The following is a 19147-nucleotide window of genomic DNA, read 5'->3' on the forward strand; positions in this document are numbered from 1 at the left end:
ACGTGCTCAAGCTTTTCATGAGGGTTTCCCATAGGCATTTGGTTGGACACTGTGAGAACAGGATGAGGGACTAGATAGGCCATTGTCCTGATCTAGCAGGGCTCTTACATTCCTATGGTCTTCATAGAATTGTAGAGTTGGAAGGGACCCTGAGGGTCATCCAGTCCAACCCCTGCAATGAAGGAATATGCAGCTGTCCCATAAAAGCATCGAATCTGCAACCTTGGCAATACCGGTACCATGTTCTAGCCAACTGAGCTATCCAGGCTTCTTATTCTCTTTTTTAAAAGCCCTAAATAAAGACTGAAGAGCAACAGTGAAACCAATTACAAAGAGACCCCACACAGTTTTGCTAATGGCATGTGGTAGGACAGAGTTGAGGAAAGCATGATACAGAGAATAGAAAACCATTCAATTGAACAACTGCTGGATTATAAACAAAGGCTTAACAGCAACGCTTGAAGCAACACACTGGGACCACCAGCACTGTACATCCAAAGACGTCATCCTCAATATGGCTTGGTGCTATGTTCAAATTTGACTCCTTTTATGGATACCTTTCATGTTGTTGTTTAGTCGTTTAGTCATGTCCGATTCTTCATGACCCCACCCCATGGACCAGAGCACGCCAGGCACTCCTGTCTTCCACTGCCTCCCGCAGTTTGGTCAAACTCATGTTAGCAGCTTTGAGAACACTGTTCAACCATCTCTTCCTCTGTCATCCCCTTCTCCTTGTGCCCTCCATCTTTCCCAACATCAGGGTCTTTTCCAGGGAGTCTTCTCTTCTCATGAGGTGGCCAGGTATTGGAGCCTCAGTTTCAGGATCTGTCCTTCCAGTGAGCACTCAGGGCTAATTTCCTTAAGAATGGATAGGTTGGATCTTCTTGCGGTCCATGGGACTCTCAAGAGTCTCCTCCAGCACCATAATTCAAAAGCATCAATTCTTTGGTGATCAGCCTTCTTTATGGTCCAGCTCTCACTTCCATACATCACTACTGGGAAAACCATAGCCTTAACTATACAGACCTTTGTCGGCAAGGTGATGTCTCTGCTTTTTAAGATGCTGTCTAGGTTTGTCATCGCTTTTCTCCCAAGAAGCAGTCATCTTTTAATTTCGTGACTGCTGTCACCATCTGCAGTGATCATGGAGCCCAAGAAAGTACCTTTCATACCTGGTTGTATTTCTGAGCAGACATTTCTACTGACCACATTTAAACTACTCCTTTTGGCACCTGGTTGTGGGTCTTTGTTGTTGTTTTTTCCGGAAAGGATCTTCATAAGTGACGGGCACTGAAAGGAAGGTGTAAAATGTCATGACAACTGCTGTAACTGGGTCAGGAAAACAATGATGTCCCCTCTGGTACAGCACCAGCAGTAGCCCATCAATGATAGAATCCCAGCTCTGCTGGTTCTTCCTCCTTTGCCAGTTTCGAGCATCTTCACCAGCGCAAAGCACATGGAATTATAACACGAGCTTAGGTAAATAGTGTATGAAGAGGAAAAAGAAAATAGCCATTCAAAGCAACTTATCAAGCTGCATTAGAGAAAGCATGCACTTCATGGTTTATAAAACAGTGAACATTTGAGCAATTAAACTCAGCTTGTGAAAAGGGCCTAGACTATAGAATGTTTTGATGCATTTGCCTTGCCGAGGCCAAGCAAGTCTGGCCTGGGGTAGGGCCTGGGTGAGAGACCACATGGAAAACTTTCTGTACCATTGTAATAAGAAGTGAACCATGAAGCAGAGTAGAACATTGGGGGGTGGCCCTCACACTGGGCTGCACTGGGTCTCATGGCCTCATTGACTCAGAACCCGATGAAACCATTCAGATGCTGAGTCCCTGCTAGAGGCTCTCAATATCCTTTGCAAACTACAGTTCACTGGACTCTTTGCAGTGTTGGAAGCCATGACTGTTAAAGCGTTATAACAGTGCTTTAAACGTGTGCTGTTGGTGTGGCCAAAGTATATGGTATGCAAGTGATTTTGACAGCTGAGACAGAAGATAATCTCTCCTCTTCTCTGAAACTAAAAATACAATAATATAAAATTTAAAAATCAGTGCTTTTGTTAAGTCAAAAGGGTGCCAGTATCCCCAGAAAAAAGCACTGTGAATAACTAACACATTGTTGTCCTTTCATGACACCCAAAACCTGCCGTCTGAGGCAGCCGCCTCACTTTGCCCAAGGGTAGGGCCAGCCTTCCAGCATCCCAGGTATGCACTTTACTAGGATTGCCGTACATCCAGAATTTCCCAGACATATCTGGAATACTGTACTCAGAAGCAGCGTCCGGGTGGAAATCGTAAAAATGCCCAGGGAAATCTGGATGTATGGCAGCCCATGTTGGCAGTGTCGTTTTTGGCGATTTTCCTTAAAATTAGCTCAACAACTTTGGGCAAAACTTTAAAAAGCTCAATTAATTTGCCCCCCACCGCTGCCCAAAAAGCTGTTTGAAATATGGCAAGCCTAACTTTACAGGGTTGAGATGCACCTGTTGCTCTTTCTTTCAGCCATCTTTTCATCCCAGAGGAACTTTGCAGAGTAGAGCAGGAATTTGGGTTTTTTGAACCAGAGCTGTGAGCAACACCCTCTGGTTATTTATCTCCCTCCATCTCTGAATCAGCCCTTCCTATAGAAGGAGAAAGACACGTGCACACAAATGAGCACACGTTCTGCTTTCCCAAGTGATAGCCAGTAAAAAGTAATCAGAGACTTGAGAAGCCCATAGAGTTGATTGGAGAAATAGGAAAGACTGTCACATTTCCAACTTCCTTCCTCCGATCTATATACTTCAAGATAAAGGCAGCCACTCTCAGCACCTCATGACCAAGTGGGCAGGGAGAGGGGTCCCAGAGGCCTCATGGGTACCAGGGAAAGACCTCAGGCGCATTGCTGTGCCTGTAGGTGCCACATTGACAATCCTTGCAGTAGAAGTTGCGAGTGCAGCATTTGCAGCGATAAACCAAGAGACAGTTGGAGCAGATTGTACTCTGGAGATAGGAGTCTTTGCAGCCCTTTGCATTAGCCAGAAAACTGAATCAGTACAAGTATACTGAGATGTTTGGAAAATGTTGTTCTAGTTACCTGTTGTTGCTTTTAGAAAACTATTGAAGGCTTGTCAATATGCTCACCAGTATACCATAATCTGGCCTTGACAGTGTAGGTCTAACACCCAAGCTCAGCTGGCTGTGACCCCCTTCCTCTGCTCTTTCTGCATCTCAAGAAGCTGCAGGGATTGTGGCCAGTGGATGACTAGCACCCTCTAGGGGAAATACCAGGCCAGTGGCTCGCCCTAGAACAAAGATTGGCTTTGTGCTTGGCATCAAAAACCACATTGCAAAACTTTTTCCACAATCTGTTCAAACCAAACTCTACAATCATGAGAGATGGCCTAGTACTTTTAATTAAAACTTATACATACATACATTATTTTAGAGGTGAACCATTGCTCCAAAAGTTTCTCAGATTGACTTTTGGGAATTTTCTGTGTTTTCCTGGGGTAGAGGAATGTAAAGAACGTTCACATCTCCAAAGTTAATACAAAAATAAGAAAAAGGTTGCAACATGAACACCTGGCACGTCCCTGAGCAAACCACAATTGGTAAACCGAGAACAAGTCTTATTGCAGCGCATGGTAGCGCAGCAGCAGCAGCAGCAGCAGCAGCAGCAAGAATGAGTTGCTGGTGGGATTTAAAAGTCCAACAGCATCTGGCAGGAAACTCATAGGAATAAGTGAATCTGCCTTTCCCATTTTTTCCAGTCTTCCATTCAGTTCTACATATTTCCATATCAGTTTGGGGGGGACGACGACAATTTTTAAAGGTTCTCACGAAAATTCATTAGCAAATTTCTCCTGATACAGTGGTACCTCGGGTTAAGTACTTAATTCGTTCCGGAGGTCCGTTCTTAACTTGAAACTGTTCTTAACCTGAAGCACCACTTTAGCTAATGGGGCCTCCTGCTGCCACCACACCGCCGGAGCACGATTTCTGTTCTCATCCTGAAGCAAAGTTCTTAACCTGAAGCACTATTTCTGGGTTAGCGGAGTGTGTAACCTGATGCGTATGTAACCTGAAGCGTACGTAACCCGAGGTACCACTGTATACACATTTCTGCAAGCACTTTTCACTGACATAATGCATTTTTGCATGCTGTTTTCCGTAACGTATGCATTTTGTGCATAGTTTGCCCTGGCATATGCATCTTCGTACACAACCAGACTGGAGAATTTCACTGCAAAATCTGGGGAAGTAGAAATCTCAGAGGATGACAATGTTTCCTTTCCTGTATTGCTTTAAGGAGTGTGGGTTTCAGGTAGGTTGCCCTTTCAATGCAAACCAAGCCAAATCATTCTGAGCAGCACTCATTCATTAATTTACTGCAGTTATAGTCTATTTTTTCCCACAAGGAATTCAAGGTGGCATACATGATTCTCCCCCTCCCCATTTAATCTCCACAACAACCACCCTGTGAAGTAGGTTAGGCTGAGAGGCAGTGACTGGCCCAGTGTCACCTAGTAAGTTTCATGAGCAAGTGGTGGGGGGTGCACCCTGTTCTACCAGGTCCCAGTCCAACACTAACCACTATGGAACACTGCCTCTCCTTGCTTTAATGGCCTACATCAAACCAGACATAGGTAGATTTTGGCAAACCTCTAATGCCCCATTTCTCCTCTCTCTCTCTGTGCACCTTCTTCCCCATTTCCTGTGGCGCCTGTCTGCAGACAAATGCACACGAGGATCGGTATTTTAAACCCAGTGATGTTTTATTCCCAGGGTTCAGTTGCTTGAGCAGGGTAAATAACAGTGTATTCAGAGAGAGATGTAGTTATTAAACACGACTCAGCTGGTGCCAGCAAAAGCTCCGTGCGTCCCAAAGGGAACTGGGAAATAAATTACCCACTTACAGAATGTAATTGGTGAGGGATTAAAAATCAATAGACAGGCAAGAACAAGCAAGCTGCCTCAGCCGGGCTCTGTGGAAGAGGAGAAATCCCATTGCAAGAGGATGGCACTCTCGTTGCCCAAGAGCACGTGCCCAAGAGCACAGTTTCTGGCTATCTGGGGGCTCCTCTGCCTTTTAAGAGGTCAGGGGCAAAGAAATGTTTGATAGGTAAAACGTGCTGTGGCAGAATGGACAGGCCTTTCCGCCCAAGTCCCACAGGCCCACTGGAATGGACTGTAGGATTTAGATGCAAGAAACCTTAGATTCAAAGCCCAGCTCAGCTCAGATTCAATGCCCAGCTCTATCCCTTTGGCCCTGCACTGTTTTCCCAGAGGATCAGATGAAATATACCAAAATATGCCTCTAACTCTCCTGGGAACGAAATCATTCAAAGTGCAGGAGGCCACTTTGAATTGATAGTTCCCCAATTTGGCTGGCACAGTTGCATTGGTTTGTGGCCGGCCTTGTGAAAAAGAGCAAGCCCCTCTTTGGCTTTTTGAAATGAAGCAGAACTGGAATGAATGCATACAAAAGGGATAAGAAGGAATACAGCCTTCGGCAGGGCTTGGAAGAATGAGTATAGACAGAACTGGATCGAGGTCTGAGGGGGCAAGGGGCAAAACGTCCTTTGGCAGTGGGCTCAGGTGGGTTTGCCCTGCAGTAATGGCATGGCTGTGAGCAACACAGGGCAGCCGTGATTTCCCACAATGCTCCAGAGTGATGCTGCATCAAGAACATTGTGGGAAATTAAAGGGGTGGCTTCAGTCAGCTGCCACCGGGGGTGCTGGGTCAGAAAATAATAATAAAGAGGATTCCAACATAAGCATTAGCTGTGCACCCTGGTGGGGCATTTGAACCCTGACAGCTGCCCCAAGATGCCAGGTGCAGATACCAGCCTTGAGGATCTGTCAGTTTCAGTTTCTCATTTTTCTAGTCTTCACATTTCCACATCTCTTTACAGATTTTTGATTTAGCACCTCATGAAAATTCTTATTATTAATGATTTTCAGTTTTATGCATTTCAATAATTTTACAATCATTTTAACATTTCAAAATTTGACTTCCTTCCCCCACTTTCTGCATTTCCTTAAGCTCTCTTTTTATGTACAGCATTGTAGGTGTCCAGTCAATCATTGCTTTATTATTATTATCAATAATAATAATAATAATAATAATAATTTCAATTTTATACATTTCAATAATTTTACAATCATTTCAACATTTCAAAACTCGACTTCTTTCCCCCTCTTTCTGCAGTTCCTTAAATTTATTTTTTAATATTTTCTGCATATCCAAATTAATTTGCTCATTCATTCATCTACTTTAAATATATACTTTTATAAAACTGCAGGTTATTACAACAATCCTGCCAATGTTCTTATCTGTTTACAGTTTATTTGTAAATATTCCATAAACCATTTCCATTCTTTTATAAAAGGTTTGTTATCTTGATTTCTTATTTTTCTGTTAAGTTTCTCCATTTCTGCATATTCCATAAGTTTTTGAATCCATTCTTCTTTCTTCTTCTTCTTTCCATTTTTGGGCAAGTATCATTCTTGCCACTGTAGTCACATGCATGAATAAATTTCTGTACAGTTTGGATGGTTCTGTCCCTCATGTAAATTCAGCATCATTTCATTGCAAACTGTTCCTTACACATTTTTCTATGCAATTTCCCCAATACAGTATGCACTTTTTTCTTTGCGATTTCCCCATATATAATGCATTTTTGCATGTTATTTTCACCCACATGTGCATTTAAATGAACACTTTGCCCCAGTATATGCATTTTTGTATGCTGTCACCACCCTGAGACCGGCAAGTTTAGGGCAGTATACAAATTTTAATAAATCATCATCATCATCAATTTTTGTACATGCTACTTGGCTGGAGAATTGAACTGCAAAATTTAGAGAGGTGCAAATTTTAAAAGATGGCCCAGTTTGCATATTGTTTCAGAAGATGCAGGTTTGATAGGTTCCCTTTTATTTATTTATTTTATTTATCCATTTTCATAAACTTAGTATACACACCTTACATTTTCATTCTCTAATTTCTTATCAAAAGTCTTCCCAAGAGGTTCCCTTTTAGATGTGAATTGAATTCCCCCCCCCATCCCTACAAGAGGGTCCCTATTTTTATCTATGAAGTGTTGGACAATATCCTTAAAGTCCGCCGCTTCCTCAAATTTCACATTATCATTCCCTTTTTGGCCAGCAGAGCAGCAAGAATTTGGCTCGGAGCAGGACTCCGGCTTAGGCCATAAGTGAGGCAGAAATTCGAATCCTCTCTGAAGAGGCGCTTGCGGTGTGGAGAGAAGTGTCAGGGAAATTTAAGCTAAGCCAAAGACTACAACGCTATACAGGGACAGGTGTTGTTGTTTTTAATAGAGATGGTTTATGTTTAACTAGACAATGTATGAGCCCTGGTCTCTTAACTAATTTTCCTAGTGCCTGACAAAGCGTCCTCTGTGCCCTGCTGTTATTTATTTATTTCCCGGCCTGCGCACTCCGACAGGCCACCTTATTTCCGTTGTCAGACGCCATTAGAGCCCAGAGCTGGTGCGAGGGCCGTGGAAGACAGATGCCGGCAATAATCGCGAAACACTCATTATTTACCATCACTCCAATGATGTTTAAGTTATTTATGTCCCTTGGGCAGGGCTGGCAGCGGAGGGTTATTTGGGTAGTCAATCATAACCATGAAACGGCTTGCTACTTTACTTAACTGTCTCTCTTTCTCTCAGAGCCTCGGTGCCTCCATCTCTGTCTTTCTCATTCCAAGTACCCCTTTATTCCCCATTCCTTCTCATCAACCTCCACCCCCACCATCCGCTCCATCTTTCTCCACATGTTCCCATTGGACCTCTCCCTCTTTCTCTCCTGCAAACTTAGGAAATGAAATAGTGCAGGACCCCAGTGATCACCGCCTTGTACTTTGTTTTAAACTGTTTTTGTTTTTTTAATTGTATTTTTAAATTGTTATAATCCACTCTGGAACTGTATGGTGACTGTATAGGTAAGGAAGTGTAACAATAACAACAACAGGTAAAGGACTCCTGGATGGACAAGTCCAGTCAAAGGCGACTATGGGGTTACAGCACTCATCTTGCTTTCAGGCCAAGGGAGCTGGCGTTTGTCCACAGACCTTTACCTTTACCTATTATTATTGTTTAGACCACAGTGCCACTTGGGCTTGTCGATCAGAAGGTTGGTGGTTCAAATCCCCACAACAGGGTGAGTTCCCGTTGCTCTGTCCCAGCTTCTGCCAACCTAGGAGTTTGAAAGCATGCCAGTGCAAGTAAATAAATAGGTACCGCTGTGGCAGGAAGGTAAACAGTGTTTCCGTGCGCTCTGGTTTCTGTCACGGTGTTCCGTTGTGCCAGAAGCGGTTTAGTCCTGCTGGCCACATGACCCGGAAAGCTGTCTGCGGACAAACGCCAGCTCCCTCGGCCTGAAAGCGAGATGAGCACTGCAACCCCATAGTTGCCTTTGACTGGACTTAACTGGGGTCCTTTACCTTAACAACAACAACAATAATAATAATACTAGCAGCTCTTTTTTGTTTTAATGATGAGGTGCCAGTGCTCCTATATTGATAAAAGTGCTGTGGATGCCCGCACAAAATGGCAGCCATGGGCAGCAAAAACATAGATGATAGTACTCTGTACAAGTGACTGCTGTCACAAAAAAGCCCTAATGATAATAATAATAATAATAATAATAATAATAATAATAATGCAGTTAAAAACATTCCCACTGAGGTGTAGTGGGGCACTGCCTCATTTACGCTAGTGGGCCAATCACCACTGAGTGAATGAGGGCAAAAATTTGTTCTCTCCTGCTGCGGAGGGTGGACCTTGATCTAATGACCTAAAGTTGTAGGAGGGCAGATTTTGGTTGGCTGTTGGGTGATGGTAAAGGTGACCAGTTACTTAAAAGGATGCTGGGCTCTCTCTCATTGGAGGACTTCAAGCAGAGGCTGGACAGTCGTCTGTAGGGGATTCTGTACCTCTGGCCTCCCCCAAGTCCATGAATCGAGGAGTCCGTAGCATGCAGACACAGTGATGGCAGACACTGCACCCACTGGATTTCTCCTAGTTGCTTGACAATTTATATACCCCTTGTATTTAAACAGAACATCTAAGCCACTGACAAAATGTTAAAACATCTTCAGTAGACAGCAACTATGGAAATACCAGAGAAGGCCCACATTCTATAAAGCACTACACTGGTACCTCTGGATACAAACGGGATTTGTTCTGGAGCCCCGTTCGTATCTAGAAGCAAACGTAACTAGCGATGGCACGTCTGTGCATGCGCGCATCGCTTTTTGTCACTTCTGCGCATGCGTGTGACGTCATTTTGAGCATCTGCGCATGCGCAAGCGACGAAACCCGGAAGTAACTCACTCCGTTACTTCTGGGTTGCCGCGGAGCGCAACTTGAATGCACTCAACCCGAAGCGCATTCAACCCGAGGTATGACTGTATTAGCAACAAAACAGAGCATCATCTCGGACACTGAAATAAACATGGCACGTAAGAAATCAGCTATGAAATTGCAAGGAAATTGTAAACGTGATACTGTCCTGGCCTCCACTGCTGCATGAATGACTCAAACTTGGGTTTCTGTTTCTACCAAAATCTTGACGGTGAAGATCAGCATAGTACATAGGGAAGGCAAGGGTGAAAGGCACATGGCTAAGCATGAGCTAAGATACTGACCCAACAAGACACCCCCTGTGCCTTCTTTTTAAAGGATGGGACAGGCACTTAGTGTGGCAAATGGTCCGAGTCTCCAAACTGGGCAAGCAAACAGGCATTCCTCTTGGTGAGTTGAGCTTACAAGGTCTTTTTGCACCAATATTGGCATCTCTGTGTCCTTGGAGACGAAGTTTCAGCTGATTTATGCTCAGCAGCCTCCTTCTTCAACGGAAGCTCATCACTGATAGCAGAAGGCACCAAAGGTCAACAGGGGAGAATGGGCTGGGGGGTCTCGTGATGCTGGATTAGAACGCCCCACTTGGTCCCTCCTTAGGATCCAGCTCACTATCCTCCAGGCCAGCCCCCCCCTCCCAGCCCTAGACTCTTAACAGAAGAAGAAGAGTTTGGATTTGATATCCCGCTCTATCACTACCTGAAGGAGTCTCAAAGTGGCTAACATTCTCCTTTCCCTTCCTCCCCCACAACAAACACTCTGTGAGGTGAGTGAGGCTGAGAGACTTCAGAGAAGTGTGACTAGCCCAAGGTCACCCAGCAGCTGCACGTGGAGGAGCGGAGACGCGAACCCGGTTCACCAGATTACGAGTCTACTGCTCTTAACCACTACACCACACTGGCTCTCTGACACTTCTTAGGTCCCACCAATGCTTCTCCCATCCTGCTGGGTCCCACCCTATGGTCCCTCGCATCCCTTCTTTGTGTCAGACACCCCACCCCCATGACACCTCTTTGGGACTCGTGACAAATTCACAATGCTTGCAGGCTGAGAACAGGTTGCTAGGCTTGGTGGGTCAGGGTTGTTCTTATGTCCTGATGTACTCAGAAATACATCCCATTGAGTTCAATGCAAGTAAGTATGATTCAGAACAGCAGCCCAGACACAAAGGCCATTCGCCCGTCCGGCAAGCCCCTGCAAGGGTTCATAGTTGTCGTACAAAGCCTTGGCCTGGACCAGCCGCCAAGTCAATAAGCCCCCACCTGTGCTCCCGTTCTGCCCTACTAATCGTGTGTGGCTTTGCGTGGCTCTTGCTAATGAGGAGTGGTTTGTTTTTAGAAGACAGGAAGCTTTTTGTGGGCATGCTGGGGAAGCAGCAGAGTGAGGATGACGTCCGGCGACTCTTTGAGCCCTTTGGCCAGATTGAAGAATGCACCATCCTCAGAGGCCCCGATGGAGCCAGTAAAGGTGAGGAACAAGAAGCGGCGGAGAATGACATCGGCAACACCGGAAAGGGGTGATGCAGCTCGCTTTTTCCTACTATGGGGAAGGGCCGTAGCTCAATAGTAGAGCATCTGAGCTCTGCAGGCAAATGTTTCCAGGTTCAATCCCTGCTGGCATCTGCAGGCGAAGTCTGAAATCCTGTAGAATGTCTGCCAGTCAGTGCAGACAAAACTAAGCTAAATGGACCAGTATGAGGTACAACCTTGTAAAAGGGAATGGGGGAAGTTATTCAGGGCTGAGATCAAGACCCTCCCTGCAATGTCTGCCACGCAAGCATATCTCTGCCAGCTATTATTTTGCACAGGAGAAGCCAGGATATAAATAATAATATAGAGGGGTGGCCAAAAGTAGTGGGTCCGAATGCTGGGATCTACCTGTTCCAATCTGGGTCTGGACTTGCCTTTTGCTTCAGCACATATTCCCTATGTAATAATAATAATAATAATAATAATAATAATAATAATAATAATTTATTTGTACCCCACCCATCTGGCTGAGTTTCCCCAGCCACTTTGGGCGGCTTCCAACAAAGATTAAAAATACATTCAAATATCACACATTAAAAACTTCCCTGATGTCTTCTAAATGTCAGGTAGTTGTTTATTTCTTTGACATCTGATGGGAGGGCATTCCACAGGGCAGGCACCACTACTGAGAAGGCCTTCTGCCTGGTTCCCTGTAACTTGGCTTCTTGCAGGGAGGGAACTGCCAGAAGGCCCTCGCCACTGGACCTTGGTGTCCAGGCAGAACGATGGGGGTGGAGATGCTCCTTCAGGTATACTGGGCTGAGGCTGTTTAGGGCTTTAAAGGTCAACACCAACACTTTGAATTGTGCTTAGAAACATACTGGGAGCCAGTGTAGGTCTTTTAAGACCAGTGTTATGTGGTCTCGGCGGTCGCCCCCAGTCACCAGTCTAGCTGCTACTTTCCCATTGCCTGATACTTGCTAGTAATATGCTCCAATCCTTCTGAGCACCTACAGTATTATTATTATTATTATTATTATTATTATTATTATTATTATACTTCCCTTCATCATAAGATCTCAGAGTGGTTCACAGAATAAGATGCAGGATAAAACAAGTAAATAATTAAAACTAAACAGCAAAACAATACCCCTCCTTCCCATAGACAGATTTAAAAGGCTGTGGAATATTAATCAGTCAAAGGCCTGGTTGAAGAGGAATGTTTTTGCCTGCTGCCTAAAAACATATAATGGAGGCACCAGGTGAACCTTCCAGGGAAGAACATTCCACAAATGGGGAGCCAACGCAGAAAAGGCCCTTATTCTCTTGTGGCTAGCCTTTGGACCTCACGTGGAGGAGGCACACGAAGAAGGGCCTCCTCATTTTCGTGCAGGAAGATAACAGGGTCTGGGCAGGTTCATATGGAGAGAGAGAGTCCTTGAGGTATTGCGGTCCTGAACCGTTTAAGGCAGCCTTTCTGTGGGTATTGCAGTCCTTTACCCTGGTTTTGACATCTATTGTCAGGTGTTTAAAGTGATTTTAACATTGCATTTTCACTTTGTGGGACCTACAGTGAAGGGTGGGTCTGAAATGATGATGATGATGATGATGATGATGAAAACCCACTGATTAAAAGGTTGCAGTCCTATGCACATTTACCTGGACTAAGCCCCATCCAGGCGTAGTGAACTTTATTCCTGAGCAAACAGGCACCTAACAGAGCTGCAAAAACAAAACACATGCTCTGTGTTGTCTGTTGTGAATGCTCACTTTCAATTGGTTTTCATTTATTATGGATATTGCTGTTGAATTGCCTCTTGTTTTAAACTTTTGTACATTTTAATTGCTGAGAGTCACACTGAGTGCTTTTATTGGGTGGGGAGAAGCATCGGCCCAAAATTTAATGATTTGCAACCCTGAAACACACAGAGGAAGAAGCAGCCTCTCTCCCTGTTTATTATGGGCAAATCTGGCCACATAGGCAGGTGCACGCCATTCTCAAGTGACAGGGCTATGCTTGTCTTTTGCTAGTGGAACATGGGATGTCGTTCAACCCAAAAGCAAAATGTGACCTGACCCTGCAATAAAGGGCATGCATTGCCTTACAGCTGGGAAAAAGAATCCTAGATCAGCCAGACTTTAGGCTACCGCTTGCATTTCCCCACCTTGACTGGCTTTGCCAATATGGAGATCCACTCTGGGTTTAGTTTTGGGGGTTTTTTGGCTCTGCCTCTGAGCTGACCACTGATCCTTTCTTTCCTCTTAGGATGTGCCTTTGTCAAATACGGGAGTCATGCAGAGGCGCAAGCCGCTATCAGTAGTCTCCACGGCAGTCAGACCATGCCGGTAAGTGCTGGCCAAATGGCCAAATCAGTGGGTTAGAGAGTGGTGCTGATAATGCCAGGGTTGCAGGTTCAATCCCCTCATGGGACAGCTGCATATTCCTGCATTGCAGGGGATTGGACTAGATGATCCCCAGGGTCCCTTCCAACTCTACAATTCTATGGTGGGGGATTGGTTTAGGTGTTCCCTGTGCTCAGACAGAGGGCTATGCAGAAGACATCCACACCTTTGCCCTTGTTCTTAAACTTCTACTCCTGTGGTGTCTTGCGTGGGAAGAAGTTTGCTGAAGTTTCTCTTCACCATAAAGCATCTGAGATAGTGTCAGGGAATCCAAGGGCATTGCTGAGGATACACCATATATTTAAACCACATGGTTCCTCAAAAAAAGAGATACCTGGGAATTGTCATTTGTTAAGGGTTCTGGGGATTTGAGCTCTCCGAGAACTGCAGTTCTTTAAATGTTTTGTGGTTTGTGCACAGTCATAGAGAACATATTTATTTGAATATATGAGGCATCTAACTTTGTGTATATTGATACAAAATGACGAGACCCACATATCCTGGATTAATTTGTAGAGTGGAATTTAGTTACTCACAGGCTTTTGTGCTTCCTTGATGCAGTTTGACAGATGATAGATAGATGATAGATTGATAGATAGATAGATAGATAGATAGATAGATAGATGATAGATAGTTCAGAAATTTTGAGAGGAAATACATATTTTATGAGAAAAATACATTGAAATGCACATGCAAGTTTTACTTAAATCTTCATTTTCGTGCAGATACTGGGGGAGGGGGGAATTGCAGATTAATGCAGAAACGGGATGGCTCAATGAATAAACAGCTGCAAAAGTGACATAGGCTGAACATCACCTGATGTGCCCAGAATGACTGCAGCTCCTATCATTCCTGACTGAGGCTGATGGGTGCTGGAATCCAGTAACATCTGAAAGGCCACAGGGTCTCCTGCATTAGGACCAGCAAATATCAACCCAGATAGCCTCACTGTGGCTATCTGGATCTAGCCATTGTGCACCCTGCCCTTCAACTTCCTGCCTGCTGCGGGACGAAAGCTAGAGCATCCTCATGAGCACAGCTGCAAGAGGAGGATGGTAGACGAAGGAACTAGCAAAGTGGGAGAGAGCAAGCACAGCGATCCTTAACTGCTCTGCACCTTTTGGTTGTAGAGGTTGGCACTTGGTGACCCTGTCACTTCCACAATACCAAAGAAGAGGACAGGGACTAAAAGGTCCATCAGGAAACAGGGAATATTCACATGGCAGTGGAGCCTGGCTCATTTGGGGGAATTGGGGCACTGCCCCACCAGTCTAAGACTCTGAAGCAAGTAGACCAGCCTTCTCCAACCTGGTGCCTTCCAGATGTTTTGAATTTCAATTCCCATCAGCCCCAGCCAGCATGGCTAATGGTGACAGATGGTGATGACTGTCATCCAAAATGTCTGGAGAGGGAAGGCTGGAGTCTGCAGTACTAAGCTAGATGCACCACAATTTGACTTATGGTGGGGAAGTTTTGTACGCCCTGCAGATAGAGAAGAAAAACAGAGGTGGCCAGCTAACCGCTTGGAAACTATATTAAAATTGACAGATAACCAGTGCTAGGCTCTTTCCCAGGCTGCTCTCAAGCAACCAGAAGCCTTTGTCATTGGCTCTGTTCCTGTGTTTTCAATCACAGCTTAACACGCAGCAATTAAGCAGCTGGAATTCCCTCCCACTCCCCTTTAACTCATCATCTCAGCTCACCCACCTCTGCAGAGCATAAAAAATACATCTATGACCCATTTATTATTGTGTTTTTATTCCACCCTTCCTCCAAGGAGCTCATGGCACAAGGGTTGTATTGAACAAAGTTATATTAGAGGTTACCGTGCGCACACTTTTGCTGTGCAGGTACTGGTGACTAGGCAAAACCTCTTTTAAACTGTTTTAGCAGAGTTTATCTTCTTTCTCTCTCACACGGAACAATGACAAAGTTTTTTAAAAGATGACTGACCAAACTGTGAAGTCTCGGTCAAAATATTTTATTCCCAAACCGGTTACATGCATTAAGGTTGCAAAGGAACTCTTTCGACTGTTAACACAAACAGTATACTAGGAAACAAAAGTCTTATCTCCAGCACGTTGTAAACCACAGCAACAGTCCTCCAACAGACTTCATAGGCAACACTCTTCTGACATACATTTGCTATCAGGTGTCGGCAAACACGAAGCGGGAGTGGTCTTTTTATTAGCACTTGACACTAATTAAGATCAGAGTGCCACTCCCAAATTTAAAGGAAAAGCTCTGGATCCTTCTAGAAACTTTTACTTGTTTCTTTGCAGAACGATTCCCTTACACCCCCTCTCAGTCGCACAGAAACAAAACAGTATTATGAACATATACAAAGTATTTGCACACCATGCAACACAATTCCTAACTTCTCAACTAGTTGTGCATGTCTTTCAAACATAAGCAATTTTGTAAATACATCTGCCACATTTTGCCTGCTTTCACAATATTGTAGCTTTTTCAGATTTTGCTTCACATTTTCTTTTACGTTTTGATATTTAATCTCCACGTGTTTTGTTCTACCTTTAAACAGTTCAAACTCCACCATTGCAATGACTGCCTGATTATCCTCCCGTACTTGTACTGGATAATTACATTTTACACCTAAGTCATTGAGAATCTGTACATAGTACTTCAATTTATTACATAAGTCTGATAGAGCAGTGTATTCAGCTTCCGTGGAAGAAGTGGCTACAATCCCTTGTTTCCTGGACTTCCATTCCACCAAAGAATTACCAAACTGAAACACTATCCTAGACACTGATTTTTTGCCCAACCACTATCAATGAATGAACTTCTGATCCTGAAGATGATAATTTTAAACAACAGTCAAGTGTATTTTGTAAACGAAAAATGCATTTTAGTCCTTTCCATGTATTTTCAATAGGATTACTTACAAGTCTACTCAGAATTCCAACAGAATAAGAAATCTGAACTGCTCCATTGTGAAATATACAATAAACTTCCAATAACAGAATGATACGATTCTGGATTCACAGGCTCTGAACTATCCCCTTCGTTTTTGAAAAAAACTATTTCCATTGGGGTTTTCACACCTTTACAATTCTGCATGTTGTTCCTTTCCTCTGGAACCTTCTAGAAACTTTTACTTGTTTCTTTGCAGAGTGATTCCCTAACAAGTTATCCCCTTCCTGCAAGGAATTCTGCTTGCTCAACAGAACTTTTCCTCCCTTTCCTCGCCCTGTGCCTCTGCTCAGAGGGGGGTGGGATTGCAAGAAAACCCAGACAACATGGGGGGGCACATGGAGGAAGGAGAGGGAAGGGGAGTTCCCTTGCACGAGGCTAGCAGATAAACTTTGCATGAACAGGATGACTAGTTGAAATTTGCTGTTCTCTGTCATCTCCATTTTATCCTCACAGCTGCCCCAATGAGATAGGTTGGATGAAAAGATTTCAATTGGCAGCAAGTTTTAAAGAGGGTTTTGGTCCTGAGGACCAGTCAGAGAGTCCCAAAGAACTGAATTTGGCCCCCAGGGACTGAGGTTCCACACCTCAAGCAATAAAGCAATTTCTCAGAGACAGTGCCTTATGGAAATAACATTTTCTTTCCTTAAAAACAAAACTAGACAAGCAATCTCAGGAGCCGCTCACAGCCATATAGAAAAGGGTAGCCCCACAGAGCAGGCCCCCACCCCTCACAAGACAGTGTTTTTCTCCTTAATCCAATCACCGGCTAATTTATCCTCTCTTTGATTGGATCAGAATCTCGGGGATCAAATCACTTGTTGTAAAAATAACGCAGGGCCCATCGTTTATTCTGATCAGCAGCTGTGCTCTCTAGGCAGGTGTTAGGAGGTAATTCAATCACTGGCTTGAGAAAACTGCCATTTAATTAACAATGAAGGTCACAGTTCTAAATGAAGGCGAAAGAAAGGGGAAAGAGCCCAGGGAACCAGCCGTGATTATAAAAGAGGTCTGCATTGATCAGAGATTGCTCCTGGCAGGGAAGCTGTGCTGAAGATGAACTCTGATCTGGTGTGGTTGGTTGGAACAGCAGCAGCCTTTAGAGAGGGGGGGCCCTCACGCACGCACAATGGTACGTGCTAATCACAATTATCTCACTCTATTGAAATCAAAGAGATGGGATAAATACTCAGAGGAGCAGAGGAGATGCTTTGCTGTTTCTGAATCTCCTCACATCCCGCTAAGGTGACTGAGGTTAAAGAAATACATTTTCAGAGGTTCAAAGTCCAAGTGCCTTATCCGTCCCTCCTCAAAAACTTTTTTCCAGAAGGACTTCTTCATCTACACCATACATTTAAAGAACTCTTATACCACTCTAACGGTCATGGCTTCCCCTGCACACAAAGAATCCTGAGAACTGTAGTTTGCTGTGTGGAGGAAATCATAGCACTGCCAGGCATCTCCTGCTAACAGTCAGCACCCATAACAAAGTACCAAGGGGGCCAGCATTGTTTGTTCATGAGCACAAGAGCTCTTGTGCTAGTGGATGGCAGACTTTAAAGGTTGTTCAAAGGAAGGAATCCAGTGCAATTGCACTAGAGGAAGCTTATTGCACTGGAGCTGATTCTTCTTGTGAAATCTGTTGCAGAAAATCTTTGGTAATGTTTTCCCTTGCACTATGATGCCCCACAGCACATCAAATATATCACTGCATTGGATACAACCTGTGCTGGATTTCAATGAATTCTTTGTGCACTGTCCTGGGAAACTTCAAGTTGAAGGATGGCTTACAAATAGAATAAATTACCGTATTTTTTGCTCTATAAGACACACTTTTCCCCTCCTAAAAAGTAAGGGGAAGTGTGTGTGCGTCTTATGGAACTAATGCAGCCTTTGCGCGGCTATCCCAGAAGCCAGAACAGCAAGAGGGATAGCCTAGCCTGACATACCTCTTGCTGTTCTGGCTTCTGGGATTCAGAATATTTTTTTTCATGTTTTCCTCCTCCAAAAACTAGGTGTGTTTCTTATGGTCTGGTGTGTCTTGTAGAGTAAAAAATACGGTACAATACAGAGGATGCTGTTTTAAAAGTAGTCCCACATTTGTGAACATTCGTTGATCATCATTGTATTTGTACAAGTACCAATAACTCTTTAAAAATAAAAAATAAACCAGAACAGCTAAATGAGAAGTGAGAATGCTCAATGGCCAGAAATATCAAAAAAAGAAAACTACAAAACTATGAGGGAGCCATGGAGAATAGAGTGCTCAGCTGGAGGAGGAGGCCAGCATAAATGCCTGCCTGCCTGGAACATGGAAATACTCAAACGTTGCAACATTTTGTTGCAGGTTCTGCTTATGAATCAGCTGGTTTTAATTTTGCCACCTTGGCCATGCATCCAGGCTGACTGGTTGCAAAAGAGGAGAGAGTTTCTGTTGTGGGAGGATTTTGGTAGATGAAAGAGGTCAGAGGTCAGTACTTTCTTTTTAGGAAAAAAAGGTGCTGGTACTCACCATGGTTGTCACAGTAAGTGCCACACTTTTAACGTGGTGGGGGGTGGGGGTGCAGCTGCTAGTACTGTGTACTCTTGAGTACCCCCAGAAAAAAGCACTGCATACAGAGGTTTTACTTTTTCCAGTTTGCCTGAGCCCAGAGGTAAATGGAAGCTTATTTGCTTGTTGTGTCCTTTTATTTACAAATGTCTTTCTAATTTATTTAAACCCTAATTTTGTAGATGGTTGACTGGTGACCATGGCCGGGGTAGTGGGAGCGGGACCAGGGGCATGGGCAGGGAGCTCAGGAGGCCAGGCCAAAATCCCCAGAGAGCCAGTACCATGTAGCGGCTAATGTCTTGAACTTCCACCTGGTGAGACCCTGGTTCTCCTCCCACTGAAGTGATCCTGGGCCAATCACTCTCAGCCTAACTAATCTCACAGGGCTGTAGTGAAGATCAAAGGACG

The 19147-nt window shown here is 44.3% G+C and overlaps 1 protein-coding gene across 10 annotated transcripts in view; it reads left to right on the forward strand.

The window, feature by feature from the left end:
- CELF6 (CUGBP Elav-like family member 6) overlaps nucleotides 1-19147 on the forward strand; it is a 168023-nt gene that overhangs the window by 122878 nt on the left and 25998 nt on the right. For 7 of the 10 annotated variants that reach the window (XR_013979234.1, XM_080980434.1, XM_080980437.1 and 4 more), the window contains 2 exons: nucleotides 10721-10849; nucleotides 13118-13197. Coding sequence is in view for 9 of the 10 variants with exons in the window: in XM_080980434.1 (XP_080836560.1) it covers nucleotides 10721-10849; nucleotides 13118-13197 (209 nt within the window). In the remaining variant the exon portion in view is untranslated. The remainder of the gene's footprint in view (nucleotides 1-10720; nucleotides 10850-13117; nucleotides 13198-19147) is intronic. The other 3 variants (XM_080980436.1, XM_080980435.1, XM_080980441.1) reach the window with 1 other exon arrangement.

Source organism: Podarcis pityusensis (assembly GCF_964106645.2).
Source record: "Podarcis pityusensis genome assembly, chromosome: 14".
In the NCBI taxonomy this organism is placed as follows: domain Eukaryota; kingdom Metazoa; phylum Chordata; class Lepidosauria; order Squamata; family Lacertidae; genus Podarcis; species Podarcis pityusensis.